This window comes from Podarcis bocagei (genome assembly GCF_964188305.1).
Source record: "Podarcis bocagei genome assembly, chromosome: Z".
NCBI lineage: Eukaryota > Metazoa > Chordata > Lepidosauria > Squamata > Lacertidae > Podarcis > Podarcis bocagei.
The window spans coordinates 11,418,118-11,445,461 of NC_138140.1; the positions used below are offsets into that span (position 1 = coordinate 11,418,118).

The following is a 27,344-nucleotide window of genomic DNA, read 5'->3' on the forward strand; positions in this document are numbered from 1 at the left end:
CTGCGCATATGCATGGCACGATTGAGCGCTTCTTATGCGCATGAGTGAAGTGCGCAGATCGCTTCTGCACATGCATGGGCGGTGAACCCGGAAGTAAACACTTCCAGGTTTGCCACGTTCGTAAGCTGAAAGTCCGTAAGAAGAGAGAAACGCAACATGAGGTATGACTGTACCCTTTCCCTTAAACTGGATCCTATTGTAATCTGGAGACGCCAGGGGTTGAATTTGGGACCTTCTGCAGGCAAACGAGATGCTGTGCTACTGAGTTGCATGAGCAACTGCAGTGTTCTCATTGTCTTTACTTAATTTATTGCATTAACACCCCACTTTCCTTCCATTAGGGAACCTAAGGTGGCCTACATGTCTTAGGCAGTTTCCCATCCAGGCACCAACAGCACTAAGACCTGCTTAACTTCATCAGTTTACCCCAGGACTAGGGGTGGTAGAGAAAATAAATTCTGTTTGCCTATAAAATCATGAAATTGTAGGGTTGGAAGGGACCCCAACTGCAATCTAGTCCAACCTTGTGCAGTGCAGGAATGAACTTACCCAACTTCACTTTCCAAGACAATACATGGACCAAAACACACCCATCCTTTGAAACTGGCAACTCTATGAATTCCACAGTGCAGTTATCCAGCTGTGTCATGGGTTGCATTCAATTTTAGTCCCAGTCAGAGTAGGCGCATTGAAATTGATGAGCATGATCAATTTAGGCCCATTCATTTCATTGGATCTGCTTTGAGTAGAAGTTAGTTGTTGGCATCCCGAGCCATACAATAATGCACACACTAGGGTAAAGTGTGCATAAAAATGCATATACAGTGGTGCCTCAGGTTACAGACACTTCAGGTTACAGGCGCTTCAGGTTACAGACTCCGCTAACCCAGAAATAGTACCTCGGGTTAAGAACTTTACCTCAGGATGAGAACAGAAATTGTGCAGCGGCGGTGCAACAGCAGCAGGAGGCCCCATTAGCTAAAGTGGTACCTCAGGTTAAGAACAGTTTCAGGGTAAGAACGGACCTGCAGAACGAATTATGTTCTTAATGCGAGGTACCACTGTATTTTCAAAAATACCATACAAAAATGCATTGTTATGAGGGGAATTTGCTTTACAAAAATTGCTTTGTGTACTGGGCAGAATTGCATGTAGACATGTATATATGAGGGGAAATTTGCTGCTGAATTTTTGTAAGGACATAAAAAATTGGAAGCCCATCTGGAAATGTGTTGAACTGAACTTAAGAGCAAAAAAGTGAGAAATGGAGAAATGAAATCAATAGGTTCAACCATCCCCACGAAGGAGTCTCTATGTTCCTCATCATCCCACTTTGCAGTCGTTCCTGAGAGTTCACATGGCTTCTCCAAAAGCAGCACCCTATCAGTCTCCCAATTACAGATACCCCTTTCTTTTAAGTCTAACTTAAGAGTCGCAGTTTGAGTCACACCAAGAAGCAAATTGGCAACCTGTGTGACAGTGGTTGGCAATCTCTGCCCCATGGGCCTAACTAGTTACTGGAATAACACTGGGGTGATGTGTTCAGAATGTCTCCTTCTAGGTAACCGTCCAGCTGCTGCATTATGAAGCCAATCAAACTCCTGAAATCTCTTTAATTTCAGTAGATTGGATTGTTAGCCTTTCAGAGTGGTCTTTCATCCTGGACGTTCCTTCTCATCTCTGGACATTTGCATAAACAACATAAAACAACAACCCTATTCTTGTATCAAGTTCAGCAGGGACTTTCTAATAATGGTTCAAGTTCTGTTCTGATTCAAGACCAAATAAAGTTTGAACTCCTGGCTAAGTTGTCCTTTCAAGGCGCCACCCCAAGCCTAGAGAATTAAAATGCTGGAGGATTTTCCCTTTTCATTGCCTTGAGTTTTAATCAATGGACAGGAGAGGAGGTGTGTACAATGTTGATTTTTATTTAATTTTTAAACTGCTGGAAAACAGCAGCGGAGGAAATGGTTTTGAAGGATGAGCCCCACAATATCTGCAGCCAAAAATGCTCAGTGCATTCTGTTTTATTGTGGTGTGGCAATGCCAGGGACTGGCAGGGCTCCAAGGTGTATGTGGCAGAGGCAGGGGAGGGGCAGAGGCTGATCTAGTCCTGTGAGGCTGATCCAATCGTGCGTGGCAGGAGCCAGGGCTGAAGAGTCATTCTCAGCAGTTGAAGACAGGGCAGGAGGTGCCAGGCTCATCAGAAATGGAGGAAGAGTGGGCCAGGCCAGTAGAAGCCCTACCACCCCTTTCCCTGCTGTGCCCAAGGACCAGGAGTGATTGAAAATGCAGTCACAGCAGCAGCAGCTTCTGTGTAGAAGTCGCTGTGCAGGAGAAGTTGCTTGCATGTGCCCCTTCAGGCAAGGGCACTTAAGTCTGGGTGGAGGTGTAGTTGTACTGTTGCTCCAACTGTCCAGCTCGGAGGAGAATCCTGGAGAGGGGATGCTGTGTACCGTATTTTTTGCTCCATAAGACACACCCGACCATAAGACGCACCTAGTTTTTAGAGGAGGAAAACAAGAAAAAAAAATACTCTGAATGAAACAGTGGATGTATGATTTTTGTGGTTCATGCTGTGGCCACAGACATGATATGTGATTTGACAGTGAGTTTGGGGTAGCCCAATGCAAAAATCCTAAGGATCCATGTGGATCCGTGCTTTGTAACCACATTTTTGCACCATTGTGGCCCTACGAAACAGGGAGCAGTTTGGCTCCAGGGACCACGCATTCGCTCCATAAGATGCACAGACATTTCCCCTTACTTTTTAGGAGGAGAAAAGTGTGTCTTATGGAGCGAAAAATACGGTACTTACTCACCAGAGGCATTTGTGTGTCTTCTGTGTGCTTTAGGAGCTACTGTAAGCACGTGCTTTGTCAATAGATTTAAACTACGGTCCCTTTGTCTTCCTTGGGCTGGGTGTGCTTCCAAGGAAATGTTCCCATTCAGGTAGGCTCATTACACCGTCTGGTTGTTGAGATGTATCCCTTACAACTAATGGAAGAAAAAAGGACTTAGGTGAGAGGGATATGAAAGCAGCACTTAAGCCGACCCAGCAGGGAAACCTTTGAGAAAACTCTTTTCAGACGCTTTCTTGGCCTGCGTCACTGGCAGGAGCAGAGCTGTTCTGTCAATTTCAGCCAGTTTGGAGTGCGGCCATTGTTTTATGTGGAATGACTTTGCAGGGAGGCAGTGAGAATAAAAGCAAAATTCACTGCGGCCAATGGCTGGCGTATTCCTTAGGATGATGTGCTCCAAACACTTTAGCAAAAGAGGGTCTGCCCATGCTAGCGGTCTCTCTGGCACTATAGATTTGGCCAGAATCCCATGGACTCTGCAGCTGGAGCCATGATACTAAAGGGGCTCTGGGGTTTTTGTTTCATAGGGCCTTTGCATCTGTGAGTGTGCACCAACATGCATGCGTACTACTAGAGCAGTGTTTCCCAACCTTTTTTGGGCAAAGGCACACTTGTTTGATGAAAAAAATCTCGAGGCACACCACCATTACAGCCCCGTGACGTCAGCGCGCAGCATCACGCCGGGAGGGACGCACAAAAGTGTAAGTTTCAATTTTCCCCCTCCCCCTTGCCAGGGAAACTCCAAGCTTTGGGGGGGGGGGGGAGGAGGCAGCAAAGCGAGGCAGGAAGGAGAGCGCGGCTTGGCTGGGTGAGCTTTGGCAGGGGCAGGGAATGAGAGCCGCGAGGCGGGTGCTGCGGACGGAGGCGCTGCCTGCCGAGCTCGCAGGCAGCCAGGCAGGCAGACGGCGAGAGCCCCGCGCTGGGCGGCCTCTCCTCGCCGTCGCCACCCCACCTCTCGCCGCCCGACTCACCCGCCTCCCTCCAGGCAACATCTCGCGGCACACCAGGCAACATCTCGCGGCACACTAGTGTGCCGCGGAACAGTGGTTGGGAAACACTGTACTAGAGGAGGGAGGGGGAATATGTCAGTTTTTGTTTTCTCTCCTTTTTCATTTTACCAGTTCTCCCACATTTCCATGTCTGCGATTTTTTTAAAAAAAAAATCATGAACCCCCCCCCACAGCATTTTCATGTGAATTTCTTCTAGTATGCATTCTTTTGTATGCAATTGTGCCTCATGCACACATTTTCCCAAAGCAATTCGTCCTAATAGAATGCATTTCTGTGTGCTGTTTTCACAAATATATGCACACCTTACCCTGTGTGCATACCTTTTTGTATACATAACTTGGCTGGCGAAGCAGTTGCAAAATTTGGAGAAGTACAAATTTCAAAGGGTGGCCTTCATGTTGTTTTGGAATGTACAAATTCGGTAATATATTCTTTTCAAATGAGAACTGAATCAGGCATCTCTCTGATCCCTACTGGAGAGGATGAACACCCACTGACAAAATAGCTTCATTTGATTTTACAAGAAAGGAAGGAAGGAAGGAAGGAAGGAAGGAAGGAAGGAAGGAAGGAAGGAAGGAAGGAACAATTTGACTACTCCATGTAAAGCAGTTCTTTGAATTATTCTCTCCCTCCCTATTAACTTCAGAAGGGTTCACAGAATGTCACTTGCAATGAGGGTGAGCCTGGGGGTAGTGGTCATGATGAGAATTGTGGTGGCTTTTTATATATACCAAGAAATGGGACAGATGCAATTTTCCATCAGCTTCTGAAATGACTGGTATCCAGGGGCGACGGCTTGAAATAGAGGCACTTTGGAGCTGGAATGAGTCCCATACTGCTCTGTAAGCCTTGGTACACATTTACTGTCCAGCAATGGACATTTCTCCTGTCCCTCAGCATCTGTATGATTACGGCCAGGCTGATGCCACGATTTCACTTCTGTTAGATTCTCTTTATATAAAGAAAGTAGGAAAGAAATGTGAAGGATTAAGAGCATTGTGGGGTCGCTGCAAAATAAGAATCAGAAAGGTAAACACACCTGGAAGGATGACTGGGGCAGGAAGCTGAAAAACTGGAATCCATTTAGAAGACTGTGAAGGTTTTCCCTGGGTTTGAATGAGGATGCCATGTGGTGCCTTCACTAGACACATTGCTGACAGTGTGGTGTAGCAGTGACATCTGGGGTAGTCAATGCAGATGTTAGGGGCTGCCAGTAGTGTAGTGGCAAATTCAGAAGTACAGGGTCCCTTCATGATAGCCACAGCCATGCCCCTCACAGCCACGCCCCTTTTAAGACACTAAAATAATATAATTATAAACAAACAAACAAACAAACAAACAAACAAACAAACAGATACATTGTAACAATCAGTCCAGATCTGGCCTTTCAGCTAGATCTACAGTTTTATTTGTATGTACATGAGGGAAAGTTTTGGAGTGCTCCAATATCTTCCTTCGAAGTGACTTGAATCGTGTTTTCCATTAACAAAACTTGCACACCATTCCCCTGAAATGGAAACACCTTGTGTGTTTTTTTGTTCCTAAAATCTTGGCTTTTGAGTGTACAGTGGCAAAAAAAGCTCCCCTTGTATGCTGGTTGAGTGGCTCTAGGATGCTGAAGACAGAAATAGTAATGTGTCTTCGATGCCCCCATGACTTTGGACCACCACACCCTGATCATTGGCCATGTTGGAGGATGATGGGTGGGCAGAAGCTGGGACCAAGCAACGGGAGCTCACCCTGTCGTGCGGATTTGAACCGCCGACCTTCTGATTGGCAAGCCCTAGGCTCAGTGGTTTAACCCACAGCGCCACCCGCGTCCCTTTAAATGTAGTACATAAACACAAATTCTGAAGCTGAATGTTCGAAGATTTGGGGCAGATAAAAGAAAGTACTTTTTCACATAGCAAGCACATCGTTAAACTATGGAACTTGGTCCTACAGGAGGCAGTGATGGCCACCAGCTTGGATGGCTTTGAAAGTAGGTTGGACACATTCATGGACAATAAGGCTGTCACCACTACTAGCCACAATTGCTATGCTCCACCTCCACAGTCAGAGGCAGTAACGCTTCTGAATACCAGTTGCTGGAAAACACAGGAGGACAGAGTGCTGTTGTGCTCAGGCCCTGCATGCTGGTTTCCCACAGGCATCTGGTTGGCTCCCGTGGGAACAACCATTGGATTCGTTGGCCATTGGCCTGATCCAGCGAGGTTCTTATGCTCTTATGTTCTTAAATAGCCATGATGTGATACATTAATTTCATGACCATTAGCTATTCCTCGCACAAGTCCCTAGTGTATCATGCTCCTATTTTGCTTTGTGCAGAATTTGGGGATCTCTTACATTATTTTCTGTTCTTGTTAATTGAAGCCACACAGGTGCATTCTAGCATTCTTTCTATCCCTCCAAATAATAAACATTACTGAACCTTAGTGAAAAGCCTAAAAGGAAGTGGAAATTGTTGCAGTTTGCATGTTTGTCTGACATCAGCAATAGAAATCATTCAAGCAAATATGGCTGGTATTCGTTCACATTGTTGCTGGGTTGTTTTTTAAGTCCACAAACAAAACATAATCAATGGCTTCTTTTGTACATTGATTTGACATTTCCTTTGCGTTGGAATGACTGTGTTATGTAAATAGTTATGTAACTTACATAAGGCACCTAACGAGACCAATAATGTAGCAATTGGCAGAAACTGAACTGCAGCAGAACGGAAGCAGAGCAAATTCTGATTAATACAAGTCAGGATAGAAATGGTTGCCTTCTTACATCCCTACTGAACCTATTTGAGTTGCAGCAGCAATTTTGTACTGAATACAAGCATATCCATTGTGAGATTAAACAACTCAGTGATTCTATGCTGTTTTCATTTTAAATGAGCCTAGTCCACAGCACTGGTGGAGGAAGAGGAGTGAGGTGGGAGCGCACTGCCTCCAGCAGCGTGATCCCGGTGGGGTGCCATCGCGACAGCTTCCCCTGCCTGTGCTGGGTGCCATGGCCACTCAGATGGTGCACCATGCCCTCAGGATGCACGCCAGCCCTGCCCCCGCCTGCTCTCCGCCCCCCGGTGCCAGAGCATGAAGCTCCGCCACTGGTCCACAGGCAGGAGGCATAATTGGGCACCAGAGCCAAAGCTGTCTGGGAGCACCTTCCTCTTATGCCTGCCCTGGGCCCCCCACACCTGCTTTAGCATATCTTTCTTGTTCATGAGCCATTTACTTTCAGGTGTACAAGTGTGTTATCTCATTGGGGATTCATTCCAAAATAGCCCCCCCTCCCTGCCTGAATTGTTACGATTCAGGATTCTCTCTCCTCACTCTACAACAGTAGTGGGGAACTTCAGGCCCGAGTGTCAAATACAGGCCTCCAACCATCTCAATTTGACCCTCAGGACCTGCCCTACATCTCAGCCCTCACTAGCCCTCCTTTGCAGCTTCCTTTAGTGTTTTTGCCTGTCTGGAATGTGTCCTTGAACTCTGACCATGCCTCTCGCTTGGAGGACAAAGGGGTGTGTGAGCATATGTAGGAACCAGACAACTGCACAAAGATGAAATTTACATTCATTGCTGTGCCCACTTTTGCATCCAGGACTGCCCAGGACTGCCATGTGGGTCCCAGAAGGCTGCCCAGAATGGAATGTGGTCCTTGATCTCAAAAGCATCCCTGCATCCTTGGTCTACATCTTCATTTTGTCTCCTGTGTGCACCAGGGACTCAACTACATTCATGAAGATAAAGCTCTTTATACTGTGACACCAGATGGCGCTGTTGAATCCCGTTTTTCGTCAACGGGATTTCCCTGTATGAAGTTTACAACGCGTTTAACTGAATTGCTTTTTTTATGTGTCTAGATCCAGCCCAGGTCTATTTTCCACCCCTTTCTCAAGCAATGTATTGCTCAAGTTGAGTGTGGTTCATACCACAATATATTTGCTGGATGTATTATTATTCTCATGCTCAGTAACTGGAATCAGACACTTAGCCAGAGATCCTTCTGAGGCTTAAAAAGGCAGGCTTGCTCCATTTGTTCCAAACTTGGCATGTGAGAGGTAGAGAGGATGGAAGCTATGAGCCTTGTCTTGCCACCCTTTGCCCTGTGACTCTACCTAGACTCTGCCTTGACAAACCAGGCTTTTGTGCAGTTGTGCCCATCTCATTCCGCACCTTTGCTCTTTCTGTAAGAAGCAGAGGGTGGTGCAAAGCAAGCTGAGGGTGGCTGTTAACTCATACATCAAAGGATCCCTAAAAGCTTCCCACTCCAAGAAGAAAACACAGAAGAAGCTGGGGGTTGGTGTGGGTCAGGGAGATGAGTAGGGCGGGGTAAGGGGCGGGGTGGCTGGGCGGAAAATAAAAACCACAGAGAAAAAGAGCAGGACGATACTCAAGGACGAGCCAACACAATTAAGATAAATAGCCGGAAAAGGGGAAAGGCTGGTGGGATCTGTGCTGCTGCCGCCTCTGCTCGATGCATGTTAACACCTCATAACAGCCACCCACTGACAAAAAGGGGAACAAACTTTAAAGAAGATATCAAAGGAGGGCATTAAAGAGAGAGAGAGAGATTCTCCCAATAGGAAACAGACGCCGCATCCTGCTTACATCCCGGGTGGGGCACGGTGGAGCTTCTTGAACCCAGATGACAAAAGGCTAAAGCAGGATGCCGGTTGACTCGAGGCGCTTCTGGTTGCAATGTTTGACCGTGAGATGTGTAAACATCCCAAATCCCCGGGGACAAAGCAGGTCAAGAATGTGGTACCCATGGGCGGGGGGGAGCGGGAAGTCCATGAGCTCCAGATGCTTGAAAGCACAGCTTATAGCTAGGCCTGCACTTCTCAGGCTCATGCAGCTTCGTTGCTATGTCTGTGCAGTTCTCAAAATGTGGGTGGAGGCACCTCCTGGTGTGTGTGTGTAAGGCTAGCAATAGGTTCCAGGGAGGAACAGGATCCTGAGCAGGCCTGGCCCTAACATATGGCAGGGTGAGGCCAGTGCTTCAGGTGGCAGATGCTGGAGGGCAGCATTCCTCTCTCTTCGAAGACAAAAATGTGTGTGGTACATGGGCTACCCCATACCACATCTAGCCTGGTGTCCTCATGTGCTCTGGAAGACATCCTGTCACCAGTGAGATTCAATGGCTGGTCTAGTTGGCTTCTTTGTCCATGGAGTTTTCTTGGCAGGGATACTGGAGTGGCTTGCCGGTTCCTGCTCCAGGTGGATCACGTTTGGTCAAAGCTCTCCACTATGACCTGTCCATCTTGGGTGGCCCTGCACGGCATAGCTCATAGCTTCTCGGAGTTATTCAAGCCCCTTCGCCACGGCAAGGCAGTGATCTATGAAGGGGTGCTCTGGTCCACTGGGTCACGAAGAGTCGGACACAACTAAATGACTAAACAACAAAAGTTGGCTTCTGCAGGAGGAATGGGAGGGCACCCCTTGTTGTTTATCTCACTGAGTCAAGGCTCGGAGTATCTGCCTGACACACAGGAAGTCCCAGGTTCAGTTTCCAGCATCTCCAGGTAGGCCTGGGAAAGATCTCTGTCTGAAAGCCTGGAGAGCCATTGGCCATTTCTGGTTAGTGTAGTCAGCACCAGTTGCACAAAGTACACTGAACTGGATGGACTAATGGTCTGACTCAGTATAAGGAAGCTTCCTAGGTTCCTAGGAGGAATCCATATTAAACAGAATTATACATGGGATTTGGTGGTTTCAACTCAATCATTGCCCGTAATGGTCCACCTTCTGCATCCTGCACCCGCTTAATGCCACTCATACATTGTATTTTTTTACTATTATATAAAAACACTGACTAATCATATTGAATAAAATAAGTGTATTATATGGGGAGAATGTATAAAAGAGTAAACTCAGATCCTGGGGTTGATATAGTGCCTCCTATCAGATTATCTGCATAGCAAAAATTTATTCTCAGCCTCGTAAAAGGAGGGTATAGCCACAATGATCCGATAGAAACATTTTATTATGCAACCAAGTTCACACACACACACACACACACACACACACACACACACTGGATTGACAGTACAATCCCTTTAAATATTGAAGGCAGATCTAAGTGCACAAAATCTCTTGGGCTAAACTTATACTTAATATTGTACAGATACAAATTGAAGTCTGCTTAACTGAGGGCTTCCAGAACTTGAACCAGAAATCTTATTGATCATGAGCTAGAATGTCAGCATCAGAGCTACTTGGAGATGTGTCTGTCCATGGCCACCCACTTTTTTGTTGAGATTTCTGATACCAGGGCAACTCAAGGAAATGTGCTTATTAGGTGAACATATGTATAAAATGCATGTCTTAGTGAAAATAACGTGTAAAATGCATTATATTGGAGAAATTGCGTAAAAAGCTGTGTATATCAGGTACAATTGCATACAAAGATACTTTAGGAGAAATTTCTGCACTAAATTGCTGGTAGATTTTTTTTTGCAGAATTGTGCATATTAGGCAGTATCACATTCAACAATGTGCATCTTAAGAGAAAATTTGCACTATAACACTAATGAAATTTACAAAGTGATGCAGAAATATAGAATAATTGAGCTTAACACCAGGGGAAAAAAGAAACAGAGGAAAACTGAAATTGATAGATTTGTCTTAGTCCTGTTAAGCAATGTAAAAACTGGATTTAATGGTCTTATTCCCTCCCTCTTCTTTAGCTGGCATAATGTGTATGACCTTGCAAACTTCAGAATAGAGGAAGCCATTGTTTTCAATGTGGCTTCCTGTATTCTTACAGAGGTAGTTTTAAGTGGAGGTTTAGACCATATTTCTTCCCATATTTCTTCATCTATCCAGAGGCTCAAATCACTCACCCACACTGATCATAGTCCCTGAAAAGAGCCTGATACTTTACTAAGTAAAATTTTGTATATTTTGGAAGCCATACCCCTATTACTTAAGGTTGCAATAACACACAGTAGTTCAAAGGGTGTCAGGGGGGGGGTCCTCCTGCTCACTTTGCTGAATAAGGAAATAGATATCTGCCCTAAAGTACCGATAGGATGGAGCTGTCACTATGGGGCAAGTGGGAATCAGAAGAAATACCAACCTAAGCCTTTTTCTGAGCATCTTCCTCTTTGTCTCAGGGCAACACTAGGGCCACATTCACACCATACAACATCAGAAACATTGATTTTCTAGATCCATTTCAGTCAAGGGTTAGTTTTGCATGCAGAAAGTCCCATGTTCAGTCCCTGGCTTTTCCAGTTAAGGCTTGTAGAGAGCCTTTGTCTGAAATTCTGGGGAGCTATGGTAGACCAGTAGGTGACTTTATTATTATTATCATCAAAGTAGGTGGCTGTAATATTTATTTCATTTATATACCACTCTTTATCAAAAGATCCTAGCACAACATTAAGAACATATTTTACAAAGCATAATAATGAAAACATGATATAAAGCAGTGGTTCCCAATTAGCTAATTACTGAGGACCCCCTATTTTTTAAAAGCCAAGCCACGGACCCCCTACTTTTGAAAATTTTGATAACTCTATGGTTGTTATCTGTGCAAAGCAATTTTTTGAAGAAAATGTCAGGTAGCCCCTAATAAGCAAAGGATTTTAGGTATACTAAAAAAAACACCACACCAGACCATAAAATTTGTGATATTATCACAAATTGCCTATCCCCAGACAGTAGGAAAAACATGTCTCCATTGCTCCACTAAAACCAAAGAAAGAAAGAAAAGTAATTGTGTACCTAACTTGCAATTGCTCTATAGGCAGAAGGCTTTTTATATGAGAGAATATTCAAACATGCTATTCCTTACTTCTAAGCTGAGATGGTACATCTTAGCAAAACTTTGCAGCATATGGTTCTGCTATCGGAGGGGGTCTTGCACCTTCAAGATATAGGTGAAGGCTTGGTCAGGGCTTGATAAAGTACTGGTGAAGACTGAGTAGAAAACAGCTGGAATTTTGTAATGTTGGTAATAGTAGTAGTAGTCAGTGGCGTAGCGTGGGTTGTCAGCACCCGGGGCAAGGCAAGTAATTTGCGCCCCCTAATCAGTGGATTTGCGCCCCCTAACCCGTGGATTTGCGCCCCCTAACCCTAACCCCCAGATGTTGCGCCCGGTGCGGCCGGCCCCCCCTTGCACCCCCCACGCTACACCACTGGTAGTAGTGGTACTGGTAGTAGTAGTAGTAATTTATTATTTAGTCCTCCTATGCCCAAGTTTCATCCATGGCTTAAAAAGATTAATTACTTAAATACAGTACTGATTTGGAGTGAGGTTTTTATTCTTGCTGATTACCCAATAGGAACAACCAACGTTTTAATTTATTAGGATTCTGCCGCACATCTTTTTCTCCCACTCACAAATGTAGCCACATAGCTTCCCACAACTAAATAGGCCTGGGTGATGTATTGATACATCGCCCAGGACTGGCATGAGGGGCAGACTGCGATGGTCGCTTCACTCGGCGGTATATCGCAAGTGAAACCACCACCTGGTTTGCCTGGCACCTAAAGACATGTAATAGTGGGTGGTGGGCAAGCCTCTCTGGGGAGAATATTCCACTGATGGGGAGCTGCCACCACCGAAAAGGCTTGTTCTTGTTTTGCCACCCTCTGAACCTCTTGGGATAGGGAGACATAGAAAGGCTTCAGATGACAATCACAGGAGTCCAGGTCAGTTTGTATGGAGAGAGGCAGTCCTTGAGGTTCTGAGTCGTGCAAGGTTTTAAAAGAGGATTCAATGAATTTACTATGTCAACAGCTCCTAACCCTGGTGGCTTGTGCTAGCTCCACTGTCTGAAAACCAGTTGCTGGAAACTACAAGAGGCATCTGCCTGGACACTGGGGACAGGATGCTGGCCAGGATCTTCAGACTTGGGTCCCCAGATATTGTAGGGCTGCAACTCCCATTGCCCCCAGGCAGTTTAGCTAATGGGGTGATAGGGAGTTGCAATCCAAGTATATTTAGGGACCCAAGGTCAAATAACAATGGTGGAGACTAATTGTGAGTGTGGTGGACCAGTGGCGACTGCGTAAAACACATTCCCTGTTTGCCTACATGCTACTCTTCCAAGGGGAAATGTGACAAGAGCACTCCCTTGCATAGCATGGTTATTGATTATTATCATCATTGATTTATTAATTGCCGTTTAAACCACTGTCAGGGGTTCAGAAGCAGAGACGCAGAGAAGGGAGGAGACAGAGAGTGAGGGGGAGGAATACGAAGGAAAGATGAGTGGGGATGACGAACCGAGATCGCCGAGCTTATCCAGTGAGTCCGAGGATTCCCAGAAGGGAGCGCCAGCAGTCAGAGCAAGGGGGGAAAGCAGGGGGACACCCCAGGAAGAAGGGTCCAGAGAGGAATCAGAGAGCAGCAGTTGGAGATCGGGACCCACGTACCCAGACGGGAACAGCGGGGAGAAAGGGGACCAGATATCGGGTTCCGGAGGCTTTCAGAAGGAGGGAGGGCATGAGTCAGGAGTAGTTACGCCCACCTCGGGGAGCGACGAAACGATCAAGAGGAAGGTTGAGAGTTGGGCGCGCGCGCCAAGTTCAAATGTAGCGGAAGCTGGCGCAGTAAGCAGCCCAGAGAGTGAACCAGGTCCCAAAGCCCGCCGCAAGGAGGCGGAAGGGTCAGGGGGGTCCGCGTCAGAAGAGAGTAGGAAAAAGGAGACCCCGGGGGGCAGAAGGACCCAGAGACGGAGGGAAAGGCGCAGGAGGTGGAGCAAGGCTAGGGTATTAAGCTGGTGTGCTAGAGGCGGAGACTCAGACGGGTCTTCGCCGGTCTGACCTAGAAGAAGTAGGGCTGCATATTGCAGTTTGGAAATGGAAGCTGTAATCCAATAAAGACTCTTTTAACCTGAACGCTGGCTAACGTGGTCCTATGTGAGCTGGGACTGAGTGGCAGCCCTGACAGTAAGACCCGTCTCTTTTAAGCTTCGGACACCTGATACCTCGCAGCGGAGGCAGAAGCAGCGAGAGGAGGAACTTGGTGTTTGGGAGCGAGCTCACAACGGTTGGCAGAGATGACGGAAGCAGAGAAAATTTTAGCGCTGCAACAGGCAGTGACCCAATTGAACGCGGAGGTACAGGCATCCAAGAAAAGGGAGGAGGATGCGGCAGCCGCCTACAGAGATCTCCACGCCAGGTTTGAAGCATTGGTTAAGCATGGGCAGCCAGGACCCAGACCGGAGGGGGTTGGGTTGGCACGGAGAGCAGGAGGGCTTGTGGCTCACTTCGATGGGAATTTACAACAGTACCCCAATTTTCGAGCAGACGTAATGTGCGCACTGCAACTGCTGGCGAAAGACTTTAGGGATGAGGAAGAGAAAGTGGGGTTTATACTATCCCATTTGCATGGGGATGCGAAAGCGTGGCTACGCAATTTGTGGAGGGATAAAGATCCGGCGCTTCAGAATGCAGATGCCTTTATCAAAGCGATGGATGCGTGCTTTTTATCTACCATTGACGTGGATCTTGCCCGACGGGAGATTCATGGACTGAAACAAGGAAGGGCGAGCGTACGCCAGTATCACGCCCGCTTTTTTGCGCTGGTCAGTGCCTTGGAATGGGACCGGGATTCGCCCCCAGTCAGAGACCTCTTCTGGGAGGGATTAAGCAGTGCTGTTAAAGACGAAATTGCGAGGGGGGAGAGGCCCCGGAGCACGCAGGAGGTGGTCCAAAGGGCGCTGACTGTGGGGGTGAGGCTGGAAGAACGTCCGTGGTGCAGAGACGAAGGACGTGGAGGGCGCGAAGCAGCGAGAAGTTTCTCTTTTGTTCCCAGGGACGCTACGTGTGCGCAATCTACACCTCCGCCAGGAGGGGGAGTGGAACCTATGGAGGTGGGAGGAGCCAGGGCTCAGTCAGCTACCAGAGCCCCTGCACCGGCGGCAGTCAAGACTAAACCTCCTAGAGGGACCAGGAAGTGTTATATATGCGACAGCTCTCAACACTTGGCGAAAGAGTGTCCCCAGAGGAGCTCCAAGCACACTGCAGCCTCCGCAACGGTGAAAGCGGCCACGCAACACAGCGAGACACCCGCAGACCAACGGGCAAGCGGAGAGGGTCAATGCCATCATGCAGCAGTACCTGAGATGCTATGCCAATCAACAGCCTGCGACGTGGGTGGATTACCTGCCGCTCGCCGAGTTCGCCTACAACAACACGAAGCACGTGTCCACAGGGGTGACACCGTTCTTCGCCAACAATGGGAGGAATCCCAGAACCTTCCCGGGACTGGACAGAGTGGGGGAAGGGGAACCGCAGACGGCGGACGCTTTCGCGTCTGAGTTGCAGGAGGTCCACGATCAACTCCGACGGCAGCTGGAGCTAGCGAAGCACGCATACAAGGTGCAAGCGGACAAGCACAGGCGGGTTGGCGAAGAGATCCGAGTGGGAGACTGGGTCTGGTTGGCAGCCCACGCAGTGCCGACCAGATCGTTAGCCAAAAAGAAGTTGGGGCACAAGCAACTCGGTCCATACCAAGTCGAAGCGCAGATCAACCCAGTAGCTTTCAGGCTGGTGCTCCCGGAGGGTTCCAGGATGCATCCGGTGTTCCACAGGTCGGTGCTCACTCCCTACAGGACACCTCACAGGTTCCAGGAACCAGGAACAGCACCGAGTCCGTCTCAGGAGCGGTCGGAGGCGGGAAGATTGCCACAGCAGGACCCCATCAACGAAGTCACGGAGATTTTGGACTCCAGATGGGGGGAAGACGGAGTGGAATACCTCCTAGCCAGAGAGGGCACCCGGGCTAGTGCTAATAGCTGGGTGCCAGACTACGCTTTGGAGGAACCCCTGCTCAAGGACGAGTTTCATGCCCTTTTCCCACACAGACCCATGCCAGCAGGCTTCTTCGACGACTGGTTGTTCACGCCCACACTTTCCTCCAGCACGTTCCATGGCTTCGACTCGGACGGGGAGCCCGCACAGCGCACACATTCCCCAGAGGGGTCACCGGAGGGTTCGGCGTCCGACACCTCGTATTGGTGGGACGATCGGCCAGAGGAGCAGTGGCGCCGGAGGTGGCTGGAGATGCCAGGTCAAGCGACCGACGCAGAGACTGACATGGACGTGTGCGGGGAGGATCTCGGTTTCGAGCACGGCGGCACTGAAATGGAGGCGGAGCAGCTCACCGTTGACGAACGCGAGGAGGAAGACTCGGAGGTCTTCAGTTGGCGGCCAGCAACGAGGAGCGAACTGTATCCGGCATTCACTCCTGTGATGATGGAGCACCCTGCAACCACCCTTGAAAGTGGGGAGGGGGGAAGGGGGGGCTTCGAGGGGGGGATGGATGTCAGGGGTTCAGAAGCAGAGACGCAGAGAAGGGAGGAGACAGAGAGCGAGGGGGAGGAATACGAAGGAAAGATGAGTGGGGATGACGAACCGAGATCGCCGAGCTTATCCAGTGAGTCCGAGGATTCCCAGAAGGGAGCGCCAGCAGTCAGAGCAAGGGGGGAAAGCAGGGGGACACCCCAGGAAGAAGGGTCCAGAGAGGAATCAGAGAGCAGCAGTTGGAGATCGGGACCCACGTACCCAGACGGGAACAGCGGGGAGAAAGGGGACCAGATATCGGGTTCCGGAGGCTTTCAGAAGGAGGGAGGGCATGAGTCAGGAGTAGTTACGCCCACCTCGGGGAGCGACGAAACGATCAAGAGGAAGGTTGAGAGTTGGGCGCGCGCGCCAAGTTCAAATGTAGCGGAAGCTGGCGCAGTAAGCAGCCCAGAGAGTGAACCAGGTCCCAAAGCCCGCCGCAAGGAGGCGGAAGGGTCAGGGGGGTCCGCGTCAGAAGAGAGTAGGAAAAAGGAGACCCCGGGGGGCAGAAGGACCCAGAGACGGAGGGAAAGGCGCAGGAGGTGGAGCAAGGCTAGGGTATTAAGCTGGTGTGCTAGAGGCGGAGACTCAGACGGGTCTTCGCCGGTCTGACCTAGAAGAAGTAGGGCTGCATATTGCAGTTTGGAAATGGAAGCTGTAATCCAATAAAGACTCTTTTAACCTGAACGCTGGCTAACGTGGTCCTATGTGAGCTGGGACTGAGTGGCAGCCCTGACAACCACTGTCTCAAGGCGATTTACATATAATAAATATAATAACCGCAATAAAGGACTGAAATGTTAAAAAAGAGTTAAAAACAACAAATGCATTTAAAACAAGACTAGAACCTGAACAAAATAGGCATGCATGGTAAAGGCCCATTTTAGCCAACTGGGTGGGAAAGCCTTTCAGAACAAAAATATATTTATTTTATTCCTGGATAGTGCAGGTTGTGAGTTCCTGTAGTATCTTAACAAGAATGCTATCCCACAGAGCAGGGGCAGCCACAGAGAAAGCCCTGCTCTGAATTTCTGTAGTGAGAGATTCTTGAGATTTTTGGAACTTGCAGGAGAAACTCTCCATCAGACCGCAGTGATCTACTGGGTGTATAAAAGATAAGTAACCTGCGCCGATGGTTAGGTCACCAAGAGCTATAGCATTCGGGTAGGGTGTCCAGGGAGCATCAGCCTCGGTGTATGCAGGATCTGGATTGGACAGGCCTTGAATCTAAATACTATAAATGCTGTACTATATTTTTGCTGGTGAAGAGGGCAGACCCTTCTTTCAGTCTGAGCAATGTGACCCTGAACTGGATATTGGTCCTACTCTTGCCTGCCAAATTCACAAGCCAAGAACGCCAAAGATGACCCAAGTAGAAAAATACAACTGGGGGGGGGGGAGAGCTGCTTCTCCACAACCCCTTTATGATACAGCTATAGACTTATTTTTATTGTTCCTTATAAAATATACATAGCTTTTTATTGAATTGCCTGCTGTCGAAATCTGCAAGAATTTTATTGCTTTTTACTGTCCTGGAGAGGAATGAAAACAGCACTTTCCATGTAATTCTGTAAGAAACCAAGACAGTAAATCTAATTTTGCCCAATGTAGGATCGATGATGAAAAATCATACAATGAACGGGAAATTAGTGATATCAGTGACAAGGGGGTTGGGAATATGTTACACGGACACTGAGCTTCTTTACGTTTGGGATTTTTACATTGGGGTGATTTCAAATTTGGAGGCGGTTATCCTTCAGTTTCAGAAAAACCCTACATATAGAAAATGTACAGAATTCATACAGAAAATGAAAGGGCTGTAGCTCAGGGATAGGAATACATTTCTTACATACAGAAGGTCCTTGGCATCTCCAGGTAAATGGATGCTATGGAGAAGGGTTTGGAAGGAGCTCCTGAACAAACTGCACCCTGAACAAACGAAACAACTCTTTGGGGAGCCACAACTATTTAAAGTAGTATCATACCACTTTAAATGTATAGTGGAGATGGAGCCTAAGTTAGGCCCATCTGCTTGAAGTAAAACTTGATTGGGTTGAAATCAACAAGCATGAGTAACTTGTCAATTGATTTAATTGGGTCTCTTCTGAGTAGGAATAGCATTGGGCAAAATCCATTGATAAGAAATGATGACAGTTAGTCAAAGAAGTTAACACAGTGTCCTGTAACGGAATGGGAAATTGCTTATAATTTTTGGGTTGGACAGCATTCATCATTTTATTTAAAGGGTGAGCCGAAGCAACTGCCTGCACTTTTCTCCCCTTATCTGATCAAAGAGCCAGCAGTAGCAGCAGCGCCCCCCACCCCACCCCCAGATTTGGATCCTAATTGCGTTTGCATGTTTCCTATTACAGCCGTTTTGCTTCTCAAGGCTTCTGCCGGACAGTTCTAAAGCCGTGTATCTCTTGGCCAGATAAGCTCTTTATGAAAGGTACTTTTCAGTCTCCCCAACATCACCATCACACACATATATAGACATGCACTGCTTTGCAAAGTTCAAACCTTAATGGGCTTTTTATGAAATGTAATTCAGAGATGAGTCAAGGTTTCCAGCATTACACGTTGCAGCCATTTTCCAGGTCATGGTCAGGTCTCTGCGAGGCCTACGGGCCTCTTTTGTTGGCAGGGATGCAACCATCTTTCCTTTGCTTCTGTTCCAGCCTGGTTGATGTGTCCAAGGAAGGAGTCAATGTCTGTACATAAGACAGATGGGGAGGGGAGGGCAAAATCTCCTCCTGACCTGCATCTCTCTTCCATCCTCTGCTCATCCTTCTCTCAGACTTCTTTCACAAAGGCACAGGTTACGACTTCTTCCTGGCTTTCAGTTCTCCTCCCTTTCTCGCAATTTCCATTTGGTCTTTTTGAAACTGAATTTTTGCCCCACACCTCACTGAATTTCTAAATGGAACATTGAAACAATAGGTTGCATCTAGTACAGTGGAGTCTACTCCATTGGAGCAAATCAGGCAGGGCCCCACCAAGTTCTGTTTGCCCCCCAGGTAATCCTCATCCCCCTGCCTTTTCATACGAGCCCTGTAGGAAGGTGGAATAGTCTGTAGTAGTTCCATCCTCCTGCCATCCCCTCCAATGCCCCTTGCACTGGCTGCCATTTCCCCTTATGATACCATACATAGAAACATTCTATCCAAAACTAGGATACTGGGAGCCACTGGGGACTCAGCTACTTTTTATAAAAAAAACACCACAATGCTTTGAATGCATTGTAAAATGGAACACCAGATGGCGCCAGAGAGCAAATTAATTTTCTATGTGATTTTTACATAGCGTTTTTCTTCTTTTGTTATAACAATTTAATTTCTAACTTATTTATAGAGGTCTCTCCCCCCCCCCCATGTGTAGATCAACCCTGGGAGCAGCAGGTCAAGACAGCAGATGAGTGTCTCCAGAAAAACTTCTTTTATTAATTGCCTTCTGCATAATTGTCTCATGGCAATATACAGTGGTGCCTTTGGATGCGAACTGGATCCGTTCCGGAGGCCCGTTCACATCCTGAAGCGAACGCAACCCATGTCTGCGTGTGCACGGGTCGCGATTTGCCGCTTCTGCGCATGCATGTGATATCATTTTGAGCGTCTGTGCGTGCGTGAGCGGCAAAATCTGGAAGTAATGCGCTCCATTACTTCCGGGTCACCGCGGAGCACAACCCGAAAATATTCATCATGAAGCACATTTAACCCGAGGTATGACTGTACAATAAAACAGCAACAAACAGTTAAAAACAGCTAATACAGTCATACCTTGGGTTGAATATGCTTCATGTTGAGCGCGTTCGAGTTGCGCTCTGCGGCAACCCGGAAGTAACGGAGCTCAAAATGACGTCACGCACGTGTGCAGAAGTGGCAAAAAGTGATGCGCGCGTGCGCAGACGTGCCGTCACTAGTTACGTTTGCTTCTGGATGCGAACGGGGCTCTGGAACGGATCCCGTTCGCATCCTGAGATACCACTGTACATTTAAAACAAAATTAAAATGAAACAAAAACATGGGAAAGATTCGTTTACCCTGCTGGGACAGACTGTTGGAACAAAATTTTTTTCAGTTGTTACCAGAAAGCGCAAAAAATGGGTGTATCTCAACAGGAATTCTATTCCACAGAACAGGGGCAGCCACAGTGAATTACTGTTTGGTACCATTACTTTTGGCACTCCCTATTTTTCCTTCCAGGATTAGTGAGTGGATGATCTCATGGATGATCCCATCCAATTAGGAATCACATGATGATATGGCACTGCAGCAGCACATATCCAATCAGATTTGCCTACATTATGGCATCAGACACAAACATGGAGGTCAAATTAGGGCAGCTGGGAATGGGTGCAATGCTTTATAGATTAATCACATATGTGGTACTAGCCAATCAGGGATGATACTGTGAATTGAGTATGACATTGCACTGCTTTGAAAGCACATGAAGGCAAGAGAACGCAAGTCAAATTAAAGACAAAGATAATCACAATATATGCATTTTAGTTCAAATTCTACCCTAGTAGGGTACACATTACTTGGCTGGAGAGCTGCTTTGCAAAACTCGGAGAAGTGCACATTTTAAAGGATGGCTGTGTTTTGGTTCATCTATTGTTTCAGAAAGTACAAATCAGATAGGCTCTCTTTTCAAAGCGAGCTGAATCAAATTTCTTCCTCTTCCCTACTCATCACAGTGCAACTAGGCACTTGTTTACGAGAACATATTCTGTCCCAGCGGACTAAACACTACATACATACTCTCCCCTACCACTCCATAAAAAGAGCTGGAAGCTTTCTTGAAAAACAAAAGTCACTAAAACTAAATTTATCTATCTATCTATCTATCTATCTATCTATCATCTATCTATCTATCTATCTATCTATCTATCATCTATCATCTATCTATCTATCATCTATCTATCTATCTATATCTATCTATCTATCTATCTATCTATCTATCTATCTATCTATCTATCTATCTATCTATCTATCATCTATCTATCTATCATCTATCTATCTATCTATCTATCTATCTATCATCTATCTATCTATCTATCTATCTATCTATCTATCTATCTATCTATCTATCTATCATCTATCTATCTATCTATCTCTATCATCTATCTATCTCTATCATTTATTTATTTATTTATTTAAAATATAAACCTGGTAGAGGCAAGTGATAAAAGAGTTCCTGAATAGTACAATTTCAGTTTGTGGATGAGACAGCTCCTGTCTGAATGCTCCACTTGGGAAAATAAATATTGTAACTCAAAAGCCTGTATTCCCTGCACATAGAAAACTGAGTTTGAATGCTTCTTCATGATGTGCTACTTTTCTGTGCAGAGAGATGGACCCCCCCCATTTCCCCTCTTTGCAGACTATGGAATGGAGTACGTGAGGGGGTGGGCTCTGAAAACTAGAGGGTATGGAATGGAGTGTTCTAGAAAAAAAAAGCATGGCTGGCTGGAACACTGGAGAGTTTTTAATGTCTGATGTTTTATTGATTTTTTAAAATATTATTAACATTAATTCTGTTGGGAGCCGCCAAGAATGGCTGAGGAAACCTAACCAGATGGGCGAGGTATAAATAAATTATTATTATTATTACTGCTGTTATTATTATTAGAGAGGACTACCCCATTTTGCAATTATGCAAAACATTTGTTGTCAGTCCCACTTGTTACTTTCTTGTTTTCTTGTTTCAGAGTTCAGTGATTGAGAAAGAGACGCCTAATGATTTACTGTAATAATAATAATAATAATAATAATAATAATAATAATAATAATAATAATTTATACCCTGCCCATCTTGCTGGGCCTCCCCAGCCACTCTGGGTGGCCTCCAACAAAACATTAAAATACAATAGTCCGTCAAACATTAAAAGCTTCCCTAAACAGGGCTGCCTTCAGATGTCTTCTAAAAGTCTGGTAGATGTTGTTCTCTTTGACATCTGGAGGGAGGGTGTTCCACAGGGCGGGTGCCACTACCGAGAAGGCCCTCTGCTGGTTCCCTGTAACTTGGCTTCTCGCAGCGAGGGAACCGCCAGAAGGCCCTCGGAGCTGGACCTCAGTGTCCAGGCAGAACGATGTGGGTGGAGATGCTCCTTCAGGTTTACTTGAACGAGGCCATTTAGTATTAGTATGTCTAGTTCAAGACTAGTTCAGAGGCAACTATCAGTAATGGGTTGAAGAGCTCCACATTCCCTCCAAAGAAAGAAAACATTTAAGAGAGAGATCACTTAAAAGTGATGGGCTGGAAGGTACATTGAGCCTGCAAACTGCTCTCTCTGTGCTGGCCAGGGCTAATGTGGCCAAGACAATCAGGAGGGTACCAGTATGAAGAAGGCCACTTGCTCCTCCTCCATTTCCTCCAGTTCATGAATCACCCAACCCCTGGTGGCCTGAAGTACAGAAATTCAGGAAGAGCTTTGCACTTTGTGCTGATCTGTACAAACTGAACATTGGCTTCTGTTAAATAAGTAAGCACATCAACCCTTTCCTTAAAAGTAAAACAAAAGAAATCTAGGTGATAATCATTTGTGCCTTATATTTCAAACAATTGGTGATAGGTACACTGGCAGGACCCCAGCTAGAAGTAACCCTTTCCAGCGCACAAATGCAGCAACTGTCCACTGATTATCACACTTAATCATTCTCCTTGCACTGGAATCAATGACAGGGTGGTTAAAGGTCTATCTAGTTCGCCGTTCCTCCATTAATGAGTTTATAACAAAGCTGACACCATAATGTTTTAGTGTTGCGTTCCCCTCCCTACACTTTTTATTTTATTTTATCGATTTCAATAAAAAGGGTAATTTGAAGACAGACTGGGGTGACATATTTGGGAAGATGACTGCACAACTGGGGGCAGGGGGAAAGTGGGTGCATAAAGGGCAAACACAGGGCACACAGAAGGAAAAATGAGGTTTGCAGCTCGTTTGTAATTTTTATGGAGCTTGTGTGTTTTGTAAGCTCAGCCCATAATAAGTAAAAGACATATTAAGGCCCAAGCACAGCCATATTTCCTGCAAAAGCAGAGTTGTGTGTCTGAACCAACTTTAATCAGTGAGCCAGTGTAGTGTAGGAATAGTGTGGGTGGCTTTTCTTAGTCAAGGGGTGGCTTTAAAAAATCTGACAAATTCGTTGAGAGGGCTGTCAATGGCTTCTAGCCCTGATGGCTAAGCTCTGCAGTAAAGTTCCTGAATACCAGTTGTTGGAAGCCACAGGAGGGGAGAGAGCGCTTGTCCTCCGGTCCTGCTCACAGGTTTTCCACAGGCATGCAGGTGGCCACTGTGAAAAGAGGGTGCTGGATGAGATGGCCCACTGGCCTGATCCAGTGGGATCTTCTTATATTCTTAGAAGGCTTACACTGAAATCCTGACACAGTTCTGAAGAGTGCCCTGGGCCTGTCACTGTCTCTTGGTCAAATCTCCTTTGTTGTGAAGACAAGGCAAAATAAACTCATGGATGCCTTGAACTCCTCAAGGGAATGGTGGGAGACAAGTATCACAACGATGTTTTAGAATGTTTTGCAATCTGGATGCAAACAAGGAATCAAGCTGATATGTGTCACCAAAAAGCCATTCCATCTGCACTCAAGTAATAAATTACAGTGGTACCTCGGGTTACAGACGCTTCAGGTTACAGACGCTTCAGGTTGCAGACTCCGCTAACCCAGAAATAGTACCTCAGGTTAAGAACTTTGCTTCAGGATGAGAACAGAAATCTCACAATGGCAGCGGGAGGCCCCATTAGCTAAAGTGGTACCTCAGGTTAAGAACAGTTTCAGGTTAAGAATGGACCTCCAGAACGAATTAAGTTCTTAACCTGAGGTACCACTGTACACAGAATGGGGAACCAGGCCAGAGTAAACAGCTTTATAGGACCAAATAATACTCCATTGGCCTCCCTGTGTCCCCTGAACTTTGCTTTGATAACTGCAGAACCACCCTCTGACCACTTTCAATGCTTGTTCTTCAATGCAAGGGAGGGCCAATCAGCAGCTCCTTTCCCTGGCAACCCACCATGATGGTCTAAGGGGTAATGTGCCTGGTTTCTCCCCGGTAGAGAGTTCACTGTGTTCTCCTGAACTCACTTCTCCTGTTACTGATTATTCACAAATTTGATTTTGATTTTTGGTATCTTTTTGCCATTAGGCATCTTGAAAACTCTTCCTTCTCTGTGTACAAAAGATTTACTCAGAGCAGGTGCCCGACAAATATTGCTGGACTCCAACTCCCATCATCCTTGACCATTGGCCATGCTGGCTGGTGCTGATTGTAGTCTAACAATATATGGAGGGCACCACACTGGTTACACATGCCACACAGCAGCGGTTCCCAAACTTATTTGGCCTACCGCCTCCTTTTCGGAGAAAAATCACTCCGTACCCCCTGGAAATCTATCTTCTGTCAACTAACTTGACCATTGATCAGTTATAACTTTCATTTTGTGTGTTTTTGGAAAATAAAGTAAGTCCTAGGATTTGCCGACCAGAAGGTCAGCAGTTCGAATCCCCATGATGGAGTGAGCTCCCATTGCTCGGTCCCTGCTCCTGCCAACCTAGGAGTTCGAAAGCACATCAAAGTACAAGTAGATAAATAGGTACCACTCTGGCGGGAAGGTAAATGGTGTTTCCGTGTGCTGCTCTGGTTCACCAGAAGCGGCTTAGTCATGCTGGCCACATGACCCGGAAGCTGTACGCAGGCTCCCTCGGCCAATAAAGTGAGTTGAGCGCCGCAACCCCAGAGTCGGCCACGACTGAACCTAATGGTCAGGGGTCTCTTTAACTTTACCTTTACAGTGGTACCTCAGGATGCAAACGGGATCCGTTCCAGAGCCCCGTTCGCACCCCGAAGCGAACATAAGTCGTGTCCACGCGTCTGCGCGTGTGCAGGTCATGTTTTGGCGCTTCTGCGCATGCGCGTGACATCATTTTGATGGTCTGCGCATGCACGCGCAGCGAAACCCGGAAGTAACACGCTCCGTTACTTCCGGGTTGCTGCAAAGCACAACCCAAAAATGCTTAACCCGAAACGTATTCATCCTGAGGTATGACTGTACTGGTAAAAAAAGTGTGGCACTTACCATAACAACTTCATGGTGAGTACTGCCACCTTTTTTTCTAGAAGCAAAACACTGATCACTATGACTTTAACTCTATGTTACATCAGTAAGCGTTATTACACAACAGATGAAACATGTACAAATGGTTTTTCAAAACTGGATGAGAAGGTGGACTAGGCTCCAGGATTAAAAACCCACGGGGTAGACCGGAATGAAGCCTGTCGGCTCAGTCCAATCAACCCCAGGGCAGGGCCAGCGCCGCAGCCCGCCTGCCAATGGCCAAATAAGCAGACAAGCTGCAATCCACTTCCTAGGCCTAGGTGAAGCTGAAACCCCATGCCTCCAGCCCGACCGCTGGGTCCAGGGGAGGCGTTGTTGCTGTCCCACAGCAGCGCCCAGTCTGGCAGTAAGCATCATTACAGAACAGATAGATGGTGCCTCGCAAGACGAAATTAATTCGTTCCGCGAGTTTTGTCGTCTTGCGATTTTTTTCATCTTGCGAAGCACGGTGTCGGGAAAGTTTTGGAAAAGCTTCAAAAATCACCAAAGTCTTTAAAAACCTCCAAAAAGGTTACCACACCACGTTCTATGAGTTGCTCCTCGAAGTCAAGTCGCAACTGTATTAACGGTTTTAAGAAAAAGGAAACAAACTTGCAAGACGTTTCCGTCTTGCGAAGCAAGCCCATAGGGAAATTCGTCTTGCGAAGCGCCTCCAAAACAGAAAACCCTTTCGTCTAGCGAGTTTTTTGTCTTGCGAGGCATTCGTCTTGCGAGGTACCACTGTAACATGTATGAATGGTTTTTCAAATTTTTATTCTGTTCCTTATGCTTCCACCACCCCTTATTTATTTTCAATGCCCCCCAATTCAATGCCCCCCAAGGCAACTGCTGTCCCCCTGGATTGCTCTAGCATCCCCCGGGGGTGGTATCACCCACTTTGGGAAACATTGGCATAGAAGAAAAGGCAAGGCAAGTGTTATTTTAATTCCACAATGCTGCTCTACTTTTTATTGAAAAAATAAAACATATTGATGCAAGAGTAGATATTTAAAATACAGAGCTTGGGAAAGTATTCTTGTCAGACATTGTGGTATGTGGCTCCTGGCCATTTGAGATTGTATCCTGAGCTCCTTAAAGTATTCTGGGCTTTTGGAAATACTAGCCTAAGCAGTTCTGAGTAATATTTCGGGAAAGTATTATATTGGCTTTAGCTACTATAAGTCTAGAATTAGTAACAAAACTCCAGTCAAGTACCTGATGAAAACAAGGCATTCTTAAAAGATGGGGGTATGTTTAAAAGCAACACACCCTGGGGCTGTATGAAAGATCCCCTGATTTCAAAAGATGGGATTAGGAAGAAATGCCATTTTTTCAAGAGCCTCTCCCTTGAAAAAGAAAAGAAAAATAAAGCAAATGTTAAGAAGCTTGACAATCAAAGCCAACCATTTTACGATTATTTTCAGATTTTGTTAATTAATTGATAAGCCATACACAGGGCACAATCCATTCAATGTTAAGAGTTATTAAGTGCCCTTGATATGCTTCTGAATGTCAGTTGCTGGGAACTGCAGGAGATGAGAGTGCTGTTGTGCTCTTAACATGCTTAAGGGCTTTCCATAGGTTCCCTGTTATGAAGGGGGTGAAGACTGGGCTGTAGTGTGTAGGGAGAAAAGGCAAGAAGGCTAAAAACCCAACCCAACACTGCCACGTGAAAAAATCAAGGCAGCCCTAAAGACCAGAGGGAGGGATTGGAGAGAGGACGACATCACAAGTGCTGTCCAATCAGCAATGCTCACAGCGGGCTTTTGATGCAAAGTCATGTAGCTTTCTCTTCTCTTCTCTTCGCTTAACTCTGAAGAGGAAAATATGCATTTGTGTTAAGTGTTCCTACAGGCTTCTCATAGCTATCTGGTTGGGCACTGTGAAAACAGGATGGTGGTCTATGTGGGCTATGGGCCTGATTCAGCAGAGCTCTTCTTGTGTTGATTCCAGTGGGAGAATTCTTGGCATTGAAATGGTGACTTAAATAAAAAGTATTTAATTTGGCTGTATTCTACCCATGCTGCCTTTTGAGAGAAAACATGCCTAAGGTGATGAATGCCACCAAC

The 27,344-nt window shown here is 46.5% G+C and overlaps 1 protein-coding gene and 1 long non-coding RNA gene across 7 annotated transcripts in view; one reads left to right on the forward strand and one right to left on the reverse strand.

Moving 5' to 3' along the window:
* LOC308579355 (uncharacterized protein) overlaps positions 1-7,819 on the forward strand; it is a 92,144-nt gene extending 84,325 nt beyond the window's left edge. For all 6 annotated transcript variants that reach the window (XR_014004421.1, XM_081180345.1, XM_081180348.1 and 3 more), the window contains one exon: positions 7,467-7,819. Coding sequence is in view for 5 of the 6 variants with exons in the window: in XM_081180348.1 (XP_081036474.1) it covers positions 7,467-7,630 (164 nt within the window). In the remaining variant the exon portion in view is untranslated. The remainder of the gene's footprint in view (positions 1-7,466) is intronic.
* The window catches only part of LOC308579363, a 173,373-nt gene that overhangs the window by 66,504 nt on the left and 79,525 nt on the right, over positions 1-27,344 (reverse strand). The window lies entirely within an intron of this gene.